This window comes from Struthio camelus, chromosome 5 (genome assembly GCF_040807025.1).
Source record: "Struthio camelus isolate bStrCam1 chromosome 5, bStrCam1.hap1, whole genome shotgun sequence".
NCBI lineage: Eukaryota > Metazoa > Chordata > Aves > Struthioniformes > Struthionidae > Struthio > Struthio camelus.
The window spans coordinates 79,513,122-79,537,681 of record NC_090946.1 but is presented as its reverse complement, the minus strand read 5'-3'; the positions used below and the strand labels follow the sequence as shown (position 1 = coordinate 79,537,681).

Below are 24,560 nucleotides of genomic sequence, written 5' to 3'. Positions count from 1 at the left end.
CACTCGATTTGGTGGGAAAAAATCCTCAAAAAAAGAGCAGAGAACGCTGTCTTACCATTCTTTCTTCTGACGACAGCATTCTAAATCGACTCATGCCTTCTTTTATTACTTCTGCTTCATTCAGACCAGGATTATCTGTTAAAATGTTTGCTCTGTTCTCTTCCAGCCATAACTGGAATCCTGTCTTTGGTCTAAAACAAGCAAAAAACGAATAGTCAGTTATGAAGGTTATAGAAAAACCACTTCCTCACTCCCCCCCAAATAACCTTTCTAAACACCACCTAACTGGATTTTTTGTTCTTGAAAGAAGAGACATAGTTAGCAGTTCCCTTTCTCCTACTGCAGTAGGCTTAAAGAACACGTTGACAAGGCAAGACTAGAGTCAAACTTTTTATCAAAGCTATGTTACGTGTAGAGATTAACCTTTCAGTATTGGAATGACAAAGTATGCCCCTCCGACAGGGTCCCATCAACCTAAAGACAGAGCGCTCAAATATGTTTCAGCTATTTTTTTCAGCCCGCAATTCTTCCTGCTACTTGTTTCAGAACCTCATCTGTGAGGGTCAATGAAAAGAACGCTAGTCCAAATGAATAATAATTACCTTAACCTTCCTCAGTTAAATTAGGTCAAAATGAAAAGATCATTATAATAACGCAAGTTTCATGAGGCCTGAGATTGTTAGAAAAATGCATCTGCTCCAGAGGAACAAGACTTATTAGAGTCTTAGGAAGAGACATGCTCCTTAAGTGATACAAGTGTTTTGTTTGGTGCATGTCTGTTGTTGTTTAAAAAAAAAGGCACTAAAAGCCTTATAACAAAACTTAAACTTTCATTTAAAACTCAGCTTTTAGATTGCCTAGGAGATTGATAGACATATTTAAACCTTAAGTATTTCCTATATGTGGAACTGGCATAGCAGCATGTTTTCATGTATCATTCAAAGGTTATTATCTGATGCACGAGCACTACCAAAGCAAAAAAAAATAAAAAAAAAAAATCATCGGCCAGAGCTTAAAATTTACATTTTGCATTGTTCACTTATTATTCACTCATACTGCACTTTGAACACCACTATCATTCTTACAGGAAAAGATTTAATGGACAGAATGTTTTTCTCGGTTCTTTCACTGAGATTGTAGTGTGGATATTTGCAAGTCTCAGTGATCTATTTTATGCCGATTTCTTTGATAATATGCATAATAAATAGCTTGCTAAACTTCAGAAGTGAGTTCACAGGCATGACAACTTGTTAGCTATCACTTATCTTGATGTTACGCTACTTTGGCCAGTCTAAACCCCTTTGTTTCTGAAGGCATTAGACTAGCTATTCTAAAATTGAAATAGGGCATTGAGCAGCAAGTCTCCATTCACCTTTTGTTTTCAGTATTCTCCTGTGCAGCAACTTTGACAACAGGAGACTCATTTTCTGCTTTTTCTTCTCTTTCTTCCATTGTTTTTTCACTAGAGTTAGATGTATGAACCTGGAAAAAGGAGGCTGCTAAAGCCTATAAAAACAAAAACAAACAAACAAACAAACCACACGGTTAGAACAGGTCACCCTCAGACAACACGCATCACATAACCTAATAAAAACACGTCTTTCCAAAAGACAGTTATTTGCATTACCGTAGCCTTTAATCCAACAGTTCACAAATTCAGCACAGTAGATATATGCAACTAAGATTACTTAGAAGCGTAAGATTCAGTGCAGAATGTAATTTCTACAACTCAAGCAAATTTTAGGCTGTTTTTATGTGCCTCTATAAATTTCTGCAGTGTGCTTGGATAAACCCGGCCATTTAAGACGCGTCACTGAATCAACAGGGTTTCATACTTCATAAAAGCTGGTAAAATTCAGTTTACTGCTCTTTGCTCACTGAAACAACATAAAAAGACTGGAAACATTACCTGCTTGGACTTCGGTTTGGGAATCAGAGGCTTTATAACTGGAGGCTTCTGCTTGTTCACAACCCGACTGCTAGAAGAAGGAGTTTTCTTTGAGTATTTGCTCATAGAGTCTAGAACATTAGCTGAGGGAACCACTGGGTCCTTTTTGTTAGATGACACCTAGTCAAACAAATAATTATACTTTTTGTTTATTTTCAGTCACGTTCCCCTTTCCCACCCCAATTTCTGTCACAATTAAATTGTAACTTCAGATATACTAAGGTTATGTGATTTTTAGAACACTGCAATCAAACCAGCTGAAAAATTCTTACCTTAAAGGGATTCACTCGTCCTTGGCTGCTTGATGCAATTACAGCTAATTAACAGAAAACAAAAAAAGAATACATACACACATATGTATATATACACACGTGTGCATATATATACACACACACACGCATACTACGTGTATATATAAACATACATACACACACAGATGTATGTGTGTGTGTATAAATATACACATATACATATACACATACACACCACCAAAAAAATCTGTGAAGTAGTGTGTGCATTTTGCACCAGCAGATGAAACAATGTTAGCCTCATTTCCAAAGAACAAGGCTTACATGCTCATTGTATGTGTTTAAGTATCTCAGTCCTCCTGTTCAACAGTCTCTGGTCCATTCTGAGCTAAATCAGAGACATCAACTCTTCCACAGGAGGAGAGATGTTCCCCCTAGTTTTGAGAGTGATTGCCTAAGAGAAAGATACTTTAAGGTTGTAGTATATGTATCAACTATTATTAGACATCAGAAAAACCACAAAGGACCAACAACTTAAAACACAAATCCACAGGAAGATTCATTACTTCCACTCCCAAATCCTTTTCCATTTCTATTACTCTAGCTGGAAGGATGACAGGAAGAAAGAAGCAGGGAGAAGCGAGAGGTTGCACTCTGCCTCTGCCTGCTAAATCAAACCCACAATTCTGCAGCAGGGTGGCTAACTTACAATTGCAACCAACAAATGTGCCTGTCATTAATAACACACGACAGTTGGTCACTGCTCGCACTTTTCCCTTCTCCCAGAGAATGCCTTCATGATACAGCCAGGCAAACAACCGATTCAGTGTCTGGCACAACTAAGGTAACGAGAACAGCCTTAGGGAATGTCACTAGGCAATGAAGACATTAAAAAGGGTAAGGAACCTCTCAAAAGCAACAAAGCTATGAGAACAATAATCGTTAGAAGTTACCTCTTGACAGCACTATTATGTGCTGAATATTAGAGAGAATAGGAGAAAAGGATAAAAAACAGGAGAAGATATTGTGAGGAATGATAGAGATTTTTTCCTGGAATAAATGGACATTTACTCACCAGACTTCGGAGTAGTCACCTCTCTTGAAACTGTACCTTTGGAGAAAGGATTTGGCCCTTAAGAACAAAGGAGAAGATATGTATTTAAGTCCAACAAAATGTAATAGCATTAACTTGTTAAAAAACAAGGCAAAGAACCCAAACACACAAGCAAACCATAGTAAACCCAAACACACAAAGAACCCAAACACACAGGCAAACCATAGTAAACCAATCCACATCTTCAAGCATGACTTTTTCTTTACAAATTATACATATACTTTTAAAAAATTGTCCGTTATCTTTACTTGGATTTAACTTTAAGAGTTGTATACTTCTTTACCATACCTGATATTTAAATGAATAAAATCTAGTTACATCTGAAATCTAGTTACATCTGAAAGACATTTATTTATTTGAAATAAATGTCTTACAAGAGATGTCTAACTATAAAATATGTAAATTCTATGAAATATAAATAAGTCAATGTAAAATATAGCAATACATAAAACGGTATTTTTGTTTTACACATAAAGCTACCTATCTTTGTTTCTTTCCATTTGGAGATTTAAAAAAAAAAAAAGATAACATCATTCACAAGCCAAGTCTGCCAAGAATAATAACTGAACTCATTTAATAATAACTGAACTCATTTTGCTTTTCTCTGCCAAACTACCACTTAAAGTGCAAACATGAATACTTCTCAGTATATATAGACATATATAAGGATGGGAAGCAGGGAAGTTTAAAGGAGGCAAAGGAGGAAGGTCTGACTCAGTGTCCTGATGGAAACATCAGAACAGTGCAGGTTGCCTGACAAGTCTTCTCTAAGAGGTGAAAGCCTGGTTGTTAAAATGGGGTGTGCTCAGCAAACTACCTGTCAATTCAACTCCTGCAAGATTTGAGCTGAAACCAAAAATAATTTTCACAAGGTGAACCACTCCAGTCGAAATGGGATTAGATAACAAAACTCCCGAATGGTCCCTTAAATAATTACTAAGTATGAACAAACTGTTGCTGAAGAGATGACAGATGCAGAATCTGTTATTCTGCAGTGACTGAAGGCACAGGCTGGAATCTGGATCCACTAACTGAGGTAGACACCACCACACCTTTCCCACTGGGATTTCTAGGTAATGGGAAGCTCACAGGCAGGAGCTAGTGGGTGTCAGCCAGTTGTTCCTACTGCACATTTTTCCCCATATGTCAACACATGAACAAGACAGATCACAAACTCCCAGACACGTCCTAAGTAGCAAAAACCCTCTGCTACAAATGCAAGCCAGTTTCAAAACTCAATGAAGCAAATTGGATTATCTTCTATTTACATAAATGGCTTCTAAAACAAATGTCCTGTGCCTAATTTGCAGGGCCCCTGATAAGTGGTGTTCCTTACTCTTACTTAATTTTTATATCTTTTTTATAAAGCAAAACAAAAAAGGAAAAAAAACACCTGTTTGCATAGACCGCTGAGATACCCAAACGACAAATTACTAGGGAGTTTCCAGAATTTCTTAAATCTGTGAAAGACACATCTAGATAATTTCCAGCCTATGCGGAGAAGTATATGTATATGTATTACTTACTCTGCTCATGTGCTTCTGGTGTTTCTTCTACTTCCTCAAATGCATCAGCTTCCTCAGCATCTTCCGTTTCTTGGTCCTGCTGAACATTTCTGATTGGTAACCGATTCCACTCTGTGGCAGACTTGCTGTAACTAAGTGGAATAAATTTATCATAAGAAAGTGGTGCTTTGAACTTCATCCCATTCAGAAGGAAAATGGAGGATGCTTCCTTAATGAGAACAACGGAAGGGTAACTTACTTTTCTAATTTAGGAAACAAGAATAGTAACATTTGGCATTTATTTGCACTACGCTGCTGATTAAACTGTGAGGACTGCCAAAAATAAAGCTTAGATTCATTAACCACTTCAGTTCACCCTAAAACTGCATATCAAGTGCAGTCACTGAAGCGACGCTCATGCAGTTTTAAGGAAGACCACGTATGACTATGGAATTGCTTGGAATTCACACCCAGTTAGAAGTACAGGCGCTAGCCTTCAAACAGCTCTGCACACCACAGCAAACACTTAACAGAAGTAATACGATTTTGTTGGCCCCTTCAATGCGCACAACAATATTGCCATTGTTGTCAGAATACTTTGTTACGGATATAAATGCAAACGTAAAATACCTTCAATAATTTCCGTTTAAACATGCATACTTCCAGCACCATAAATAAAACCAGATGACATCTGCATACACCAATAAATACACAGGTGATAATATAGATGCATATTTTCAGTTGAGTGTCTAATTACTGTTTTCTCAATTCCCAGTAGTAGTACGTACATTTCTTGTATTTCCCTCCTAATCTTTGTTCATTAGGAAAATACGTGCATTTGTAAACAAAGGCTTCATTTTTTTCAACCAGAATGTCAGTATTAGATTAATCTGGCTGTAAGAACAGCACAGTGTTTGTGACGTACTTTAACCCTTTGAGTGGCTGAAGTTGCTGACGTGGGGTTACAGCTTCCACTTATGATCCAGAATAATAGGACAGACCGTTTAGAAAGGAGTCTTAAATGTGTCATTTCACACAGAAGAATAAGGCAACGGATGCAGATAAGCCCCTGAACTTATTACTTCTTGTTTAAATAAGTTACACACCTTGCACGTGAAATTCCTATAGGAAAACAATGCTTCTGATAAAACATTACGACATGTTTCCCCCCAGGTCATCAGATCAGTAGTTTGCAACTATCCTCCTTACAGGTGTAACATCCAGAGACCAAGCGAAAACACAGCTCTTCTGTATGACTTACAGTCAAAAACAAACAAACCAGCCCACCTTTTACCTCATCTCTCTTTACAGCCAAAGCAGACAAAGCAGATGAACAGAGAAGAGGACAGCTAGACAGCACAGATACAGAGTAAAGGACGCCTAGGAAAACTGTAATAGCTTTGCATTTTGGAGAGTTGGAAGAGAAGAAATAAACCTGGATGAGACAAGCTGAGACGGGATACTGAAAGAGGGGAGGGCTGGAAAAATGGAAACGGATTTTACAATAGGTATGGAATGAAATGAGGTAAAGAGACTGAGGGGAGAGAGAAGAGAGGCTAGAGCCAAGTAAACTGGAGAAAGGCAGAGCAACTTGGTACAGAGTCCTCTCTGCCTCTGAAGCTGTTGGACACAGACATACAGCAAGCAAGGAGCGCGAGTGTTTTGGTTTGTGTTAGTACCTTGGTGCTAATCGCTAATGAATCCTCAACAAGATATGAACAAGAGCATACTATTCTACATATACATTTTACAAGTAGAGCAGTACAAATTGTCCCTTTGTAACAAAATTCATTGCAAGTCACGGTCCAGAACAGCAAAAATACAATAACTGGACCAAAATTTTAATGGATCCGTAAAAGTGTTCCCAAGTTTTAAAATCACAGAAACATGTGTTACCCAGCATTCAAATGACTTCGGAAATCCTCCTCTTCCTCCTCCTCCTCCTCTTCCAGCGCTGTCGCCAACTCGCTTGCTTTCTCTACAGCCATTTCGCTAAGTCGTTGAGCTAAATTTAGTCTTCGAGAGCGAGAGGCATACTTGATAGCTAAATTCACAACGTTTTGTGTCATGAGGTCAGCAAGTTCCACACAACGAAATTCACGCTCCAGTTTACAAGAAAGCTGAAAGGAAAAAGAAAAAAAAACCACTCTCAAAAGTCACACGCTTCAGAGTTATACCTCTTAGAATACTCCAAAATAGTACAACCAGTGCCTAGAAAGGAAAAAAATTCTCATCTCACAAGCAGCACAGCTTAGATAGCTATGCACAGAGCGCCAGGTCATTCTTAAGCATCAAGATCTTAACATACAAAGGTATCTGTAAGTACACACACCACTTGCCCAATTTAAATAACTAGAAGTGTAAAACAGATCTTCAAGAGGGAAGATGGGCTGATGTCCAGTTCTTTTCAGCAATAATTAAAGCCTCTATGGAAAAGTCTAACAGGAACAAAGCCCACCAGTTTCACAGTAATTCCACAGACTAGTTTACATAATGCAGTATAGACTAAAACCTGCTCTAGTTTTTGATAAGTGGCCTTGCCTCCAGCAAGTCTCCTAGAAACACAATTTGCTAATCCTGTTAATTTACACTTTTCCACATAGCTCTCCTCAAGACTCTAGGACCAGAACATTATGGTCTCGGTGAACAGAATGACTAAAGACAAATCACCAACCATCATGAACTGCACGGTTAAGGACCCTTCCTCCTCCCATCCTCCATACTGATAAGCAGTAACAGTATTAACCACAGTCCACCTCTCATTGCAGCTGATTACTGGCCGGATAACTGCAGACAGGAACCAAACTTCTAATATGAGAAATCGTACTAAAACTTGCATCAAATACCTTCTATTCAAAGTAAAGTCTAAGGGATTCTTTCCATTATTTATTTGCTCGTACTTACAGCAAACAGTTTCATTAGAAGTTCTTGTTGTTCTTTTGCTGACTGACTTTTAGCATTTTCATCAAGTTCATAGCCATTTTTTGATAAGTAATCCACATGGTTGTGAAATACAACAGAACGCCAGTATTGTTCCTGAAAAAGGGAGAGAGAAGCAAGCTGGAGGTCAGAGAAAGAAAAAAAAAAAAAAAAACAAAAACCACACCATAGCTCAATGCCTAACAACTTACCAAGTGTTTTTTAACAACTTAAACATTCTTTTTATTTTGTAACAAAGGTGAGCAGTAAACAATCGTCTTTAAAGCCAATGCCTACTGAAGAAAAATAACACACTAGCAACATCCATTCACAAACTGATCCAAACAGTCTCCACGTATGCCAAATTCCATTTATAGTACATGCTTTCAGGAAGACTTCAGACCTACATGTTCATCAGTTTACTACCAGCACCGACAATTCTAGAACAACTTGATTACCTGATCTTACTATTACCGTCCCACAGCAAACTGCAAGTATTCCAGGATACCGCAGTATCTGCGAACAGTAATCATCATCATCGATGAGACAGAAAGAGAAAATAAAACTCAGATGGTTTATGGAAATACTGGTATGGCTATTAGCCCAGGCTAGTTCTGTGGCAAAATAATTGCAAATTTGTTTAAAACAAGTATGTTTTCATTCGATTTATGAGCAACCATCTGTTTTTGTTTTTAATAAGCAGGGTGTACATAGAAGTACATATTCCCTCAGGCTAAATAAACATTTCCTGAAGTTTCCCTTCTGTTACTTAGCAAGGACAACGAAAAAGAGAGACATAACCTGTCACACAAACACATACAACTCGAACTAAACGAAATCGACTTCATAAAATAGGACAAAGTACTTAATTTTTGAAACTTCCTCTCTATACTTATATCAAGGAGAATAAATTTCAAATAGCATTAAACTGTCTCTGAGGTTGAGGTTAGAATTTTATGCTCATTTCTGTTATGTGCGCTACAACCGAACACCACAAGATTAACAGATATTTAAACCAGTAAACAATTTAAAAGTAAATACAAATATTTTTCCAGATGTGTTCTACATGTACATCTTAATTCAACCATCTAACTTAAGAGGATAAGTCCAGCTGAAGGCCTATGTTTTCAGAATGATTATATAAAATGGAATATTTAATATCGCTTTCAAAAAAACATCTTCCAGAAATTGAGTATTATGCCTAAAATATTAGAAATCAAGCACCTTTACGGGGGTCTCAAGTGGGATCCCAAGATCTGGTGCCTCCTAAAACATTAGCCATCATCAACTAAAAAAAGACTTCACTGGTCCAAAGGCAAACAAATATGTAAACATAATCTTACATCAACTCTGCCAGCTCTGTTTTGCGTTCCTCTTCTTGAGACAGACGTGAACAAAACCTAAGAAAGCTATACAAACCACTGAACCCAAATAACCTCCTTAGCCAGGTGTCTTACTCAGAGTTTGTATTACCCTCTTCATAACAGAGATTATTAAATCCCTCATATCAGATGCAAGATTATCCCTCTTGCATAATCCCTACTATGAGGGCACCTAAGACTATTAACTGTACACTCAACAGCCATTCCATACCTCCATCTGTCCTTTTTCTGTTGTAACTTGACAGTAAGGAAGTTTAAAAGATAATATTGCTACAGCAGGACGTGGAAGTGTAGGTGGGAATCGAGCTCCTTTGCAAGGAATACACCTGCGCAAGGGAAATAAAAACCACACGCAATCTTCATCATCTACAGTCACCAGTTGTTCTACATCTAAGTCATATCTCCTAAGAAGCAAGATATTTTAAGAGGATTTGTTCTTTAAAAAGTAGTAATTAAAATACTGATTTAAATATAGCAATGTGTAACATTACATTATAGAGAGTTATTTTTACAGTGCAAGTGATAAAAAAAATTTTTAAAAACAGCAAAGCACATGCTGCTCTTGTTCACACCAGAAACTCTAAATATGATACGTAACAGACAGATTTCTAACTCACAAAATACATGATTTAGCAGTATATTACAACATGGTAATGCAATTTATTCAAATCAGAAACTACTGAACAACTGAAGGTCACTGGACAAAAAAAAAAAAAACACCACAGAAAAACCCAGAAAACAGACACTATTTATTCTGATGGGGGTTTTTGACTCCGTGAGAACAGTGCTGTGCTTAAGCACACACAGGGGCAAAAAAAAAAAGGGGGTCACAGATAAGCACACACTATAAGCGCAGCCTTACTGTTCCATTACATTTAAACCAGTACACTGGCAACAATCACTTGAGCAAAACATTGATTGCAGAAAAGCAGTCTTTCCAGTAGCACCACTGCTGCATTGACAAAAATGTCTGCTTGTCTGCTTATAGCTTTAAGCTAATGTTTCAAGCACTAAATAAAAAGGACAGGAAGCATTAGTGTTCTGGCTATCTGTGCTGACTACACCATATGGTATTTCTACAATAACCCTCCCCCTTTCTTATCTTTAATATGCTCTTGGCTTTGAATGAGATGTTCTTCGCAATTCAGAGCGCGGCACTCTCTTGGAGGAGAAGGAAAAAAAAGCCTCAGGATGACCGACTCACAGCTGACCAACCCAGTCTGACATGTCCTGCGCATTTTTAATGAATTTCCTGGAGGCCAATGTTACTTAATGATTTGGAGGAAGAAACTGACAGTGAATTGACATTTACCAGTGATACCGCGTTATTCCTCTCATTACAAAAGGCATTGAGGATTATGAAGACTGTCACGTGGATTTAAACAAAATGTGATCTCTCACCAGCCTCTACAATTGTGCACGACTAGCAAAATAAAACAGCCTGTATGTCAATAAAAATATGTAAGCCGGTCGGAAAAAGGACATAGATCATCAAATGAAGAGGACTACAAACCACGCTTAGCAACTAAAGGTCTAAGATGTTTGTTATAATAAAAGAGGAACGTAGTTACTTAGATCATCATCACTATCGTTTTATAAGGTAATGGCTCACTTTCAGCTAAATACTTATCACAGAATGGGTGAGGTTGGAAGAGACCTCCGGAGATCATCTATATCTTATTTGTACTTATTGTTCTTCATGGCCAGTTTAAATACTGATACAGTAACAGCCACTTCTGACTTATCTATGCCTAATAACGTAGATCACTGGATTCATCTCAAAGGGACAAAAAGGGAAAACAGCTAAGAAAGAAAATTATCTCAGAAAGAAAGAAGATACATCAACAGCAGAAGCAGAATCCTAACGACCACCATAAGTTTTGATAGCTTTCTCTAGAAAAGTTCAGTTTTATGAATGCGTCTGCCTCAGAGATATGCGATCTCACAAAGCGCGCAGGCCAGTTAGCCAAGGCAAAAACCTAGTAATTAGTCAGTGACGCATTATAAAACTTTAGTGAGTTCATTCAAAACCAATTCAGTAATGAAACGTCAATGTAAAATTACAGCTACGGACTAGATCATTTACTGTGCTTATTTATTAGCCACCTGTTTTAGCAACAGTTGTTTTCAGTTTCTGTTACTGTGAAGTGTTCTGTAAATTAAAACTAAGACAAACAAAGCATTTGCTTCACGAAATATCTGACCTGAGCTGCTGGGGATTTTCATGGATGCCAACTACCCAGTAATGATCAGATTTTCCTTTGCAATGCTCTCTCACGTTACACACCGGAATCCAGGTATTCCCCAGGCCTCGGTTCAACATCCGCACAATCCCCTCCGAATCCACATAACAAGGGGTACCTGTTTGTTACAAACAAAAACAACTATTCTGACAGGCATCTCTGTCCATAACTGTAACACAAATTAAGTTTGAGCTGGTTGATACTGCTGGGAAACCACACTTAACATTGCTCAAATATGATGCCCTAACACCCAAACTGTACAATCTAGCTGGAAAAACTAGTTTCCTTAGAAAGCTGCGCCACCTTCTGACAGTCCTCACCGCTGTTAGCTAACAGCATCAAGTTCAAATTTAAAACCTGGAAACATTTTCTTTATAACTCAAAATTCCCACTACTTGGGTAGATTTCTAAAAAAAAGCAGCTATTTTACAATGACTTGTTCTGGCTCTCATAAAAACTCCTCCCAAGCTACCAATTCCTTTTCACAGGCTTTTGCTGAGATCGCTATACTGAACATGTCTATTACGGCACATTAACATAGTTTATTTCTTTGGGCTGAGCAGGGCAACTGATTGGGAAAACAAGTTCTGATAACATTCCAGTGTATACTTTTCATACTGAACACACACTAAACATTTCTGATAAATATATTTACAGGAATGGAAAAAACAGAATTTTGTTTAGCATTGAGGAAACTCCCCCTCCCCTTCCTTTTTTTAAATCTGAGTCCTGGGATCACCTTTACTAAAAGGCCATCAGTTATCCAAACTCTTCCAAAATTCCCCTGATATTGTCACATTTCTCAACATCACATATGCAGGTATATCATACCTTCTGCTGAGAATCCAATCCACGACAAATAGGATTTCTTTGTAAGAGAAAGAGGATCTCCATGCAAAACTTGTTTTTTCTTTTTTCCTAGTTCCAGCAGCTGTACTCCAAGACACTGGTCTCCATCAAACCCAGTACCTAGGAGGATGTTGTTCAATGACTGTATTAGAGAACAAAAGAATTATCTTGCCTCTTGGCTCAGTTTAAGTAAGCTTTGAATCAAAAACTAATTCTAACGCAGGGTTATTCATTAATACGATCAGGCAGAATCACAGAACCACAGAATGGTTGAGGTTGAAAGGGACCTCTGAACAAGTGACTTTGTTATACATGCTTTATGGATCAAAAATGACAACTACTTCCATAATTTTCTCTGTAATAATTTATTCTGGTATAATTGAAACCTATGTTTAATCTACTTGTCTCACTGTTATAAAACTCTTCCTTTCCCTACAGGTTAATCTAGGCATCCAAATGTGAAATGTAGGCTTTGCTGTCAGATTCCAAAGACTTATGGGTTGATACAGTAAAAATATCATCAAGAAGAGAGGAAGAAAGAGAAGTAAAATACTTCTGTTCATTAGGCACAAGTTAACCAGTATTTGAAGCTACAAGCAGGTAAGGATTGAAAACATAGACTCAACTCAAAAAAGACAAAAGGGAGAAAGCTACCTCTGTGATAAGCAATTATCAACTGCTCTCCATGTCCTGCCATAGACACCACTGAACCTGGGAGACTGAAGATCTCTTTCTGAACTCCTCCAACTGTAAACACACGAACCAGCAGGGCACTAGTGGCACAAGCAGCCCAGCCCTGGCCTAGACAGACAGCCTCAATGTCTTCATCCTCTGGCATATCTACTGTCCACTCCTTGTTTGCATCCCATGAGCTAAAATGAATGCAGTGGAGCTTGCTAAACGAGAGACAAAAGAACAACAGTTAAGCATTTCAACATAAAAAAAAAAAAAGCACTTGAAAATACACTGTGCACTTAAATCACACCAATATACTGTGTTTGTATCATAGATCTAGAACCTGTGACTGCCATACAATGGAACTACGCCATCTGACAGATTACAAGCAGTTATTTGCAAAGCTGTTACTCTTATTATTCAAGAGCTGATGAGCCAGCTAGAACTCCAGCACTGTAGACTCAGAGCCTCTAAAGCACGAAGCAGAGACAGTTTACAGGCCTGCAGGGAGATTTTTAGATGGAAATAGCTAAGTGTCCTGCTTAATTAACATTAACAAGAACTGAAGGTGGTCAGTACCCCTGCATGTCAGCCCTCAAGTCTATCACATTACGCTATCTTTCGGGGTGGGGGTGGGGAAGGAGAAATCAGTTCTGCAAGTTTAATATTTGAAAATTGTCTGTAACCAAATTTCACACAGAGCTTTTGGCAGAGTACCTTAATGTTTACCTTCCTTTAAAAAAAAGTCTTCAGAGTCAGATAACTAATAATATAAATAATACTTTTAAAGAGAAAGTCTCTTTTTCAGCTTAACATAGTGCTTTATGTGCAAAAATAAGTAGAAATTTATTCTTTCTCCAAGATATTTCCACAGAAGCTGGCAATAAAACATTGTTGCTATTGTTCTTAAATAAAGGGGCCTAGCTGGCCCAGCTGTTTAAATCTTTCTACCGCAGTTTTCATAAACTGATGCTTTCCACACTTATTCAGGATTTCTCTGGGTATCTCCACACTTCTCTGCTTAACAACAGTGTGAAAAGGAGCAGTATAGCCATTTTGATTTTGACCTGAGCAGACTGTAAAACTATCGCTCATGTTTACAATTTCCTTTGTAAAATGCATGAAGTTTCTAGTATGTATATTCAAAAAAAAAAAAAAAAAGATTTTAAAAGTCCTCAGGAAACAAAAATGCATCTTTCAATATTCTTGAAGTCTACATGCGTGTGGATGTGAAAATCCTCCTTGAAAACGGTCCCATAAATAAAAGTGACAATCAAAAGCCAAAACCTCAAAAAGCGATAAAAGCAGAAATGTCTGGAACATGCTAAGTGCAATTTCATACTATGGGTTCTACAGAGGAAGGCCATGACTTACCTTGCAAGTTCCTCTGTACTCTCACAGGCTAATAAAATAGCTTCATTAGAGAGGTCAGCCATCGTGTGATTCAGAGAATTTGGCAGGTGCGTCGCATGATGGATGGAGGTATCATGAAATTCTATATCTATAGCATTGTCTTGCTCATCATTGTAACAGCGAATGATACCAACAGAATTCCATACCTATTAAAAACAAAAGTTGAGGACACTGAATGCCCCAGGACAGCCTACTATCACTTCCTCATCGAAAACAACAATAAGTGGGAGACTGGAGGAAGACTGAAGACTTATGTAGTCAGAGGAGAAGAGCTGAATTAGGCAGAAAGTAGTTCTGTACTCATTGCTTAACCATCCTTCACCTTACAAAATGAAGCAGAAGAACTTGCATCTCAAAAGAAAGAATAGATGACTAACATAAAAGTCTTAAAAACACAAAAATAACCATAAATTCTGACTAAAAAGGAATTTCAGAAGAGACTGCATTTAGAATTCAACAGCACAGGTACAAACTGTATAGCTTGCTTTTGTCTTAATGCAAACTATATCAAAAGCAACCTAAACGCAAAGCATACCATTATGCAGTCTCTGTATTAATAGAAAGCTATTTTTCACTGTTTAGCTTCACACTTTGAAGTATTAAAAACTGAAAATCGTGGAAAAGATTAGATTAAGACACAGCCAAAAGCAGGCAAACATTACTGAAAGAATCAAAATAGATTAATGTGACCATACAGCAGTGAGGTTTACCATGAAGCGATGCATGAGATGTACAGGAGTAGAGCCAGACTGGAATGGCTTTTGTTTGGGGGTTGGCACTGGCCCATCATATAATGGCTGTTGAGTAGATGATGCGGGGAAAGCTGAAAAGCCACCAGCCTGATCATCGTCGTCAACCTCCTTGCCAAGGAGATTGGAATTAGCTTTTATCAACCCAATATCTAGAAGTTAAAAACAAAACAAAAACTGTTTACAGTTTCCAAGAATTACCATGGCAGAAAATAAGGGAAAAACTAAAATAACGAAGACTTGTCTGGAATAACATGGCAGAACACAATCGAGTAGAGGATGCGTCTAAGAGACTATCCCAGTAAAAGTACTGCAGCGTTATAGAAAATGAATTCATTCTGTACCTAACGAGTTATCATCATCATCAATTATCATCCGTCTTGGATGGCCTGAAGTTGGCCTAAGGTCATCGTCGTCATCATCACCACCATCCTCTTCGTTAGCTACAGCCTTTGGGGAAGACTGTGGTTCAATCATATCTCCATTTAGATAGTTATCATCCTCTCCGTCAAAGAGATCATTGTAGTCTTTTGCCATCGCACTGGCAACCTAAAACCAAGTTAACAATTATCATAAATCTTCTTTTGCACATGAATTTGAGGACCAAATTAACCACTGACAGCTGAAAACACACAAGAGGGAAGTTCCAAAATACAAGACAATGTTCAATATAGTTTGATAACCAAAATAACCAGGCTAATTTAAGAAATATTTGGTATATGTACTGATCACCTTATCATTTGGTTTCTTTCCATCACCAATATTTTCCAACAACCCTAGATTTCCTTCAGTATCTGTGTAAGCAATTTGCCCGTATTTGGGATGCCATGCCAGTCCACAAATTGTGTAATTTTTCTCATGTTTCATCCTGAAAAGGATATACAAACAATGGGTTTTCATAAGCTTAGGGAGGAATCTCCCTAAGAGTTACCGTAAAAAGTGATAACACTTACTAACATTAGAAAACAAAGAAACAAAAATAATTAAGAGACATAAACAGTTACTTCACAAAACATCAAACATCTTCCCTTTCTACGGGGCAAGTAATTCAACCTTTACAAATCAGTCAAAATCATATTCATAAACCAGCTTCCTGTGACATGTAGAAAATGCAAAACAATTTCCCTGCAATCATATAATCCAGAACTGTTCAGTCATAAAAGAATATTCAGCATTCTCCTGTATCCAAATGATAGTTTAGTCCTGTCTTTTCCCCCTTTATTCTCGCAAAACAGCCCTCCCATGAATTACTTGCACATGATCTTTCTTTAATTCTTAACATATGCTTTAAAGTAATAATCATGTTTCTTACACAAGATACCCGGACAGATAAATCCCTCCTCCTCTTACTCACTTCACCATACCTTTTTTTTTTTTTTTTGAAAGAGGGATACTTTAACTAACCAAGACAAAGCAGAATTTAGCCTTTTTGCTTACAGGTGAGGATGGTTAGCTTACTGACATATCTGTCTTTTCCCACCCTTTAGAAAACACATTATCTTTTCAATGATCTTGCTTTTTCAGGGTTTGGAACCTGAGGGAAATATATTTCCATCAATATTACCCTTTAATCAACTAGAAACAACAAATGTAAAAGTAAAAATAACTCAACTTAAAAAAAGACATTCCTTTTGCACACACAAAACTAGACTATGGAATTTGAACAGAAGTCCACATTCATGACTCTCCTGTTCTATGTTTAAGGATGTAATGTTTCCAGATCCTTCTGGCCATGCAGAGAGGAGAGCAATACGTTATGTGAACAAGATCATATTGCTATGAACACTGGATACAGTGGGGGCAGGCAGAGCAATGCCACCTAACCTTTAACAGCAGCTTCCACAAGAGTAAGTGATGTGGATGCAGTTTATTTGCTCAAGGGAATTCGAGGGCAATATTAGTACACCTCTCCTGGGCTGCAGAAATGCAGAGCCCTCCTCTCACTTACTACGCTCAAGTCCAACACGAGTGTTGGACCTGTGTCACAGCATCACCCAGACGTGATGCAGCTCCTCTCCAAGTGCTTCAGTTCCCTTCCCGTGGATGGGCTCCCAGACCCACGAGTTTAGAGATCCTCTGTGGGGCCAGGGAAATGAAATTTTCCAACATGAGCCTTCATACACTTCTCTCTTGCGGTGCTTGTATGAGTGGAACGTGAGCAGCAAACTTTTAGATTTACTCTGTAAATTTTACAGGGTAAAAATTTACAGGGTAGTTTTTTTTTTTTAAACCCTGTACATTTTAAATTTATCCTATAAATCTTATTAAGGCTTTTCAAGAGGCAGAATTCTAATATTTGCACAAATAAGTATTAAAGTTATAACAAAATTCTATTTTTAGAAAAAAAGCACGTATTTAAGGATTTATGAAAGAGCACTGGATACCTCTCTATGCACTCCTGGGTTTCCACCTTCCATACCACTATACTCCCATCCACACTTCCAGCTGCCAGGTACTGCCCACAAGGAGACCAGACCACAACATTCAAGGGCTAGCAAGAAAGAACAATTAGAGACAACTAACAATAAAGCACAGACAGCGTTCTTATTCTGGAGTATAAAATAGATAAGTTAGAGGAAAACAATAAGGATCGTTGGCAAACCACATCCAGTTGCCCATACTAGAGCTTTAGCCAGCCTCCTACAAGGACCGCTCTTTACAAACGGAACGCTTTTCCCCCCTTTAGAATATTCATCTCTGTTACTAAAAGTCGCAATGAGGTCCAGCAAAACCTGATCCTAGAGACATCGACAGAAGCAGAGTATATTTTGTAAACTCAGCATTAAACACTGTTGCTTTTTATTTCCAACATAATTAATATGGATTCATAAATTAAATCAATTATGATGTTCTGTATCTTAATAACATTCCAGTTGTATGTTTGTGAAGTCAGTGAAAAGTATTAAGACACAGGCTCTATAAACATATACTTAAGAATAGCACTAGGGAGGTGGTCCTCTTCCCCAAAGGTTTCCAAGTACATCATAATGTCAAAAGCAAGACGATGACACAGTCAATGTATTACTATATAGCAAAACTGCAGTTTAGTAAAATAGTAGACAAACCTATTCTCATTGTGTAAAGAAATAATACTCTGAACATTTTCCCTAATATTCTATGTATTTAGAATAATTTATGAAAACATGTTCAGCTGCACTCAGTGACTCACCGGTAAACTTTAGAGATCTGGCTGGTTACCATAAAGGAAGGTGAAGAACCAGTACCACGTAAGGACATGCTTGACGCTCATCTAGCATCTCTCGTCTTTATAAACAGCCATAGTTTACAATAAAAAGTAACAGGATCAAAAAATGAAGAAGAAAATCTGGGCAGTTATGACTGAGGGATGGGTGGGCAAGTGAGGGGTGGGGAAGGGGAGAAGATAAAGAAAAAAACTGCTCTGCTAGACATTTATGTTCCAGGCAAGGTTTAAATTACACAAGATTTAGCAAACACTTGGTTTATGTACCTACCTGTGTGACAAAAGTATCTGACAGATCAAATTGATTATCCCAGGTTTCTCTTCTGTATAGTTTAACAACTTTATCTACAGGAACTGCCAATAACTGTTTAAAGGAAACAAAAATCAGACAATTTAGAACAAGTTATCTTTCAAACAGAACGTTCAAACAAATAACATACCTATTTCATAGCACAGCTCCTTCATTCTGCCTCAGTATTTAACACATCTCTTAGCATCCTACCAATATCAGCTGAGAAAGTGGGGAAAAAGAAAAGTAATCTTGAATTACAAGATTCTTTAAGGCTTTCCATATGCAACATACTGAACCATGGCTGTTTTTATTTTAATCTTCATTTCTTTCTGGCAGAGAACTGAAGATAATGACAGCTGCAACATAAGGTTAGAAGTTCTTATTTATGAAACAGCTAGCAAACACTGAAAACTAATTACACATGTTCTGAACGTAAGGCTTATGTTCTCCCTTTTCTCTGCCTCCCCAAACCTCTTGATCAGGTTACCTTTTTTTTCTTATAAATCTTATTTGAATGGCTGATTCCTGAAGTAGATCATTTCATCTTTCACAAAGCTATGTAAGATCCTGTTTATTTCTGAAGATTCAGCTTTTTTTTTTTTTTTTTGAAAAGACTTCTGACATTCTGCTTTATAAGAGAAGCAAGACAACTGCTTACATTTCAAAAAATATTAGCGTGAGGGACTAGCCTAAAAAAAATCAAAAGGAGGCATGTTTTTATGCAATATGCACATGAAGTAATTTGTACTGCAGGTGCTACTCTTTCATCCACAGAAAAGCTATGCATAATGCTATCACAACAGCAAGGTATTGGATTGGACTTGGGGGGACAGACCTCAGAAAGGCCAAGTCAAGGGAAAGAGATTACTCAGGTAAGGTTTGTGAGATAACACTGGAAAAATAGTCTTTAGATCTAATATACTAGAATGCCAACACAGGATGAATAGGTTTTGCCAAAGCACTGTTCCAGGTCACAGGCAAGAACAGAAGCCACGAAGCAATTTTTCCAAACGGCCAACTTTGGTTGATTCCCTGTCCTTTACTTCAAGGCATGCCTCATTGCAAACAAGGTCTGAATTTATCTGCTCCCTGCTCTGCTTCCCTTTGCATTACCAGATGCTGCAGGGGCATTCTAGATTTCAGGAACAGACTTCTGTATGGTTACACAAACTCCTGCCTCCCAACCCATTTTGACTAGCAATCCATTATTGTCCTATGGCATTGGTACAGATACAATGCACTAAATGTACAGAATGTAGTACTATCAGCAACACCTTTAATCACAGTAGAATCAAATTTGTTCTTTAGTTGAAAAGAAATGGAACAATTTATTATTTAGAAGGCGTTTACAGAGCAAGATTACTGATGGGACAAAATTTACTTAAATTACAAAGACTGAACCCCTTTGATGCTCAGTGGTGAACAATTAGGTTATTTCCCTCATGCACAGTGTTCCTTCCTATTCAGTGCAACATGACTGTTTAACATTGTACTGTGCTGACATCTGAACTACTGCCAACATCAGTCTGGCACTTAAATGAGTAACCATTTCCAGCTTTTCATTTTTCCTAAAAAGGAACCTCACCCTAAATATTTTCTTCATTCCCAGGAGCTGGGATCGGGACTTGCCTGGATTAAATTCTGCTGCTGTACTTCCAAAGAGAAAGGGAGAATTAAGATGCCACTAAAACAACGTGTCACTTACCTTCCCACTTCCAGGTTGCCAGCCAAGCCTACATATTGATTTAGCATTTATCACATCATTACATTTCAGCAGCAGTAGCCAGCTTGTCACGCATGTCTGAAAACAATATATTCAAAAATGAGTTTTCTAGTTTTGTGAAAATCCTCTATATTGTAAAAATTTTTACAGAAGTAGTATGGGAAAATCCTGAAAGGAAAAAAAAAACATCTACCATCTTTGGAACTGAAATAATCTCTCATCCAAATGCAATGGTACACACCTCCAAAACCAAACAAACCCCCCTCCCCCAAAAAACTGCCAGTTTAGACATGAAAATATTTTAATTACAATACAACTAGTTGTAATAGAAATAAGACCACAGAACAAGTGTTTTTAAATCAAGTACAGGACAAATGAGTTCACACATCTTTAGGTTATAAGGAGAAAATCCTGGCCAGTTTGCGTTTGTAATACCCAGTGCGACTTTAGCAGGGTGACACACATCGGCCAAAATCTTGCCACAGCAGTATAAAGATGATTGAATCGCTATGTTCTCATGTTACAGCACAGATACATACATTACTGCCATAATTCCAGGATACTGTCAGTCTAATTACCACAAAAAGCAACCATCAGTCTGTAAGTTAGATTTCACACTAGAAGTATGCTTTCATTTTAAAAAGTAGCGATTTACAAGTGTGGGGTGCATTCTCAATAGCACTTAGAGGAATAACTACACATGGATTCTTACCTCAGTCAATGGCATGTAGCAGAAATAACGCTACATGTGCAGAATTGCTTTATTAAGGTGTTCACCTGAAATCCACTTCTTAAGTTTCTTAGAGCATAAGGCTCATTTGCTCAGCTAATTGGTTTCTTACAGGCCCCGAACTCTTTCGCCAAGTACTGCCGAGCTGAGCCTAACGACTGTAGTTATAATAAGCATGATTTGCACGCCTCTTGTAAGGAACTGTAAAACCTAAGTGGAACAGTGAGCCCTTTGTCAATAGCCTTAAACTCACTATAGTGAGTCTAAGCCCCATCTCTACAAATCAAAGAAGCTGGTATGCACTGAGCTGGACCCCAAGTCCTTGGAAAACTAAACGTGTGCACGTCACTGGCAGAGAGCAGCAGAGACTGAAGCAACACTCTGCCCAAAATTCCCTACCGAAAAAAAGGGGAAAAAAAAAAAGAAAAAGTCATTATCAGTGATCCCAGCAAGTAAACTACACCGCATATCTAAAAAGAAGGTTTAAAATCTTCAGGGGTCTTAATCTGGTTGTAGGAAAAATCTCTTCCTGATTGAGTGAAAGGAAACTTGTTTGTATGATCAAGACCAACCAGACCACTCAACAAGATGAGTGCTCTGTACTGTTGTTCCACCCTCACTAGCAGTCAGTCTCCAATCCTTAAAATTATCCAGTATTTCATAGGAAGCTCGGTAAAAATAAACTAAAACAAAATATAGCTGGACAGTTGTGTATTAGGATAAAAAAAGACCCTTCCTTTTCCTCTGAAAGCAGCTAGCTGAAATTCTGAAACAAGGAGTTTGTTGTTAATTGATGTCTTCACACAGAAGCGTTTCTTTCAAATATGCTGAGGACAAGGCAGACAACGCTGGCCCATGAAGAAAGACGAAGAGAAGAAATCAGGGATTCCGCAGACTGAAAGAACCGTCCACAGCTACTCAAGCAATTGTTGATTCTTAGGTTTTGAAACTTCTCCCAGAAATAGATAAAAGCAAAGTGTGATTAAATTTCTTAAAAAACTGAATTCACCATTTCTTCTTTCAGGTGTTCCAGTGCATAGCTACCCTCTTATCTGCACAGGACTTTTAGATATAAACATGTTATATATATTAGCAGCAGCTACCGATGATATATAAAAAGACAAGAGCCATTTATTCCAACAGGGTTGTTCCAGTCCAGCGGTAGACTGTTCCTGCTCTCAGTGAAATCCCTGATTTCTTATGAAACATTTAACTCTGAAAGATAGTCCGTTTACCTGATCTGCGATTTTCCATACCCTGACAGAACCATCACAGCTTGCCGATGCCTATGTAACAGATTTTTGTAAACAAAGTGACAAATAAAGACGTTTTGAAATTAATGCTACAAAATTAAAAGATACCTATAACCATTCCTATAGACATATATAGGCAGTTTTAAAAAGAAAGTCTCTCAGTATAAATCAGACTCATGCTTAAAACTTTCTAACATTATCAAGCCTAAATCACTTTCTTTGATAGTTCCCTTGACTCTACACTACTGGAATTAGAAATTCTCATACTTAAGTGGGACGCTCATTCACAAAAGAGGCTCAACATTAATATTAAATTACTTTAGAGAACAAGCTTTTCCCCTCTAAAAATCAGATTGGCATTAGAGAAGAGAGGAGAGAGAAACTGAACATAGAGAGTAACCGAGTAGTAAGATAGAGACTGAGTTTTCCCAGGAGGCAACAAATTATCACATATTCCATCATCGGAAAAGCGAGTTGAAATGAAACTGTCTTACGTGCCTCGTCACTATTTTTTTCAGAAGTAACTTTTTTTTAAAAAAGGAAAGGAAATACAAAGTAGAAAGTATATAAGAAAATGCTTTTACCAGGAAAACATCCTTGGGGTCAAAAGCAAGGCTTAAAACAGGAGCATCATGTCCTCGGAATGTTTTCTGCTTGCTGCTATCAGTCACCTCCACAACTTTGACCATAAAGTCACTGTAGATCACAACAGCACAGATATAAAAGTATTGACAAGGCTATTAACAGAGATAGACTATTTGTTGACAGCAATAAAAATGAAATTGGGCACTAAGTTTGTTTTTGGGAAGTTATGGCTTCCAGCACTCTAAGATCTTTGTGAAAAATGAGAATCTTGAAGCTTACTACAATTTAAGCAAGGGCCAGATTATCTTATCAGAAGATAATTTTTGTTCAAATCAAAGTTTATAAAATACGGTTGCTCTTTTAAGAGGATATTATGTACACACAGATAGTATATCAGTTTTATAGAATATTCTGTATGAGCTAATGAAAACCTGTGCTTAGTTCCTGTTAAGTCAGCTCTCTGATATCTATTAAGTGGTACCGATGTTCAATAATTATTTGATCATCTAGTGAAAAAAGAGATAGGGCAAACAGTTTATTGTGTAAAGTTTTTAAACAGGATTTTTAAAGACCATTTAGCGTATCAGACACAGTAACTGATTTTTTACAACTTTATTCCCCCCTCCTAAATTACAGACATTACTGCAATTTAACTCAAAATAACAACGCTAACTGCTAAGGCAAAGAGCTCCTGTGACAATCTTTCAATAACACTCTCTCTTGCATACTTCATTGCCGCACCTTCAGAAAGAAATCTGACTTTAGGCTCTAAATCTACAAAGAGTTAAATCACTGACTATACTCAGAATCATAATCTCAGTTTTGCCAAATAGCTAATGCTAACAAAAACAGTCATAAAAACAAGCATGCAAGTTATATAGTGAGACAATTAGAATCATTTCAGTTGCTTTCTAGAATGCAAGGCAACCTTAAATCCTATTGCCAGTTTTTTTCTTTTTTTTCTGTTTAAGAGGTTGCACAGCCATTTTTCAAACCGTTCCTCTGAATTTTAGTGGCCAATTGGATGTTAAACGTCATGTATATGAAGTTTACAGACTTCACGAAAAGGTTAAGTAATCTGTGACGACTGAAAGCAGTTCTTCTTAGTTGCGTTCCCTCATTTCATGGTTGTCACTTTCACCCCCAATACATTTACAGAAGACCTCATGGAAGGGCCACCTCAGTCTCATGAGTTATTTTTCTTAATGTGCGGGCCCCGATCAGGCTGCAAAAGCGCTGGGTTTTTTAAAAGTTTTTTGACGCAGAAAGCATTTGCTGACTGCTTAATTGCTCTCATCAAAGCCAGATCCTGGGACAGAGCTGTTCCCTCAGAAACAAGTACTGACAAAGGGCCCAAATCCATGAACCCTGTCAGATTTAGAGATTAGAGTGTTACTGCCCCCAGCTGTCCAGCCTCCTAGTTTTGGTGGAGCTGGTGTATCCGCTCCACAGCTGCCAGCGTTCACAGCCCCGTATCTTCATCCAAACTGCTTTCTCGTTCAATTCACACTTAGACAAGGCAGAAACCAGATGCAATGTGCTGCCATCTCTGCTGTGGGGGCAGAGGACAAATTCCAGCAGAGAGGCAGGCAAACAGTCCAAGTCAGCTACAGTGCCAAGAGAGTTTGCTAAACCCAATTAAGAATCACCTGAGCCTTAAATAAACAAACAAGAGCATTGCCTGCCTGCTATTTCACCACCTCTGTCAAAGGATGTACACACGTATCATG

General features: G+C 37.8%; 1 protein-coding gene across 1 annotated transcript in view; it reads right to left on the bottom strand.

Moving 5' to 3' along the window:
- WDHD1 (WD repeat and HMG-box DNA binding protein 1) overlaps positions 1-24,560 on the bottom strand; it is a 31,869-nt gene that overhangs the window by 1,469 nt on the left and 5,840 nt on the right. Inside the window, exons 5-25 of the mRNA XM_068947510.1 lie at positions 22,830-22,941; positions 22,228-22,278; positions 20,245-20,340; positions 18,519-18,611; positions 17,430-17,536; positions 15,778-15,913; positions 15,390-15,594; positions 15,007-15,197; positions 14,258-14,442; positions 12,863-13,104; positions 12,191-12,328; positions 11,321-11,477; positions 9,328-9,442; positions 7,720-7,851; positions 6,712-6,935; positions 4,837-4,967; positions 3,272-3,328; positions 2,221-2,264; positions 1,910-2,068; positions 1,373-1,506; positions 56-191 (exon numbers count right to left, since the gene is read on the bottom strand). Coding sequence (XP_068803611.1) covers positions 56-191; positions 1,373-1,506; positions 1,910-2,068; positions 2,221-2,264; positions 3,272-3,328; positions 4,837-4,967; positions 6,712-6,935; positions 7,720-7,851; positions 9,328-9,442; positions 11,321-11,477; positions 12,191-12,328; positions 12,863-13,104; positions 14,258-14,442; positions 15,007-15,197; positions 15,390-15,594; positions 15,778-15,913; positions 17,430-17,536; positions 18,519-18,611; positions 20,245-20,340; positions 22,228-22,278; positions 22,830-22,941 — 2,845 coding nt within the window. The remainder of the gene's footprint in view (positions 1-55; positions 192-1,372; positions 1,507-1,909; positions 2,069-2,220; positions 2,265-3,271; positions 3,329-4,836; positions 4,968-6,711; positions 6,936-7,719; positions 7,852-9,327; positions 9,443-11,320; positions 11,478-12,190; positions 12,329-12,862; positions 13,105-14,257; positions 14,443-15,006; positions 15,198-15,389; positions 15,595-15,777; positions 15,914-17,429; positions 17,537-18,518; positions 18,612-20,244; positions 20,341-22,227; positions 22,279-22,829; positions 22,942-24,560) is intronic.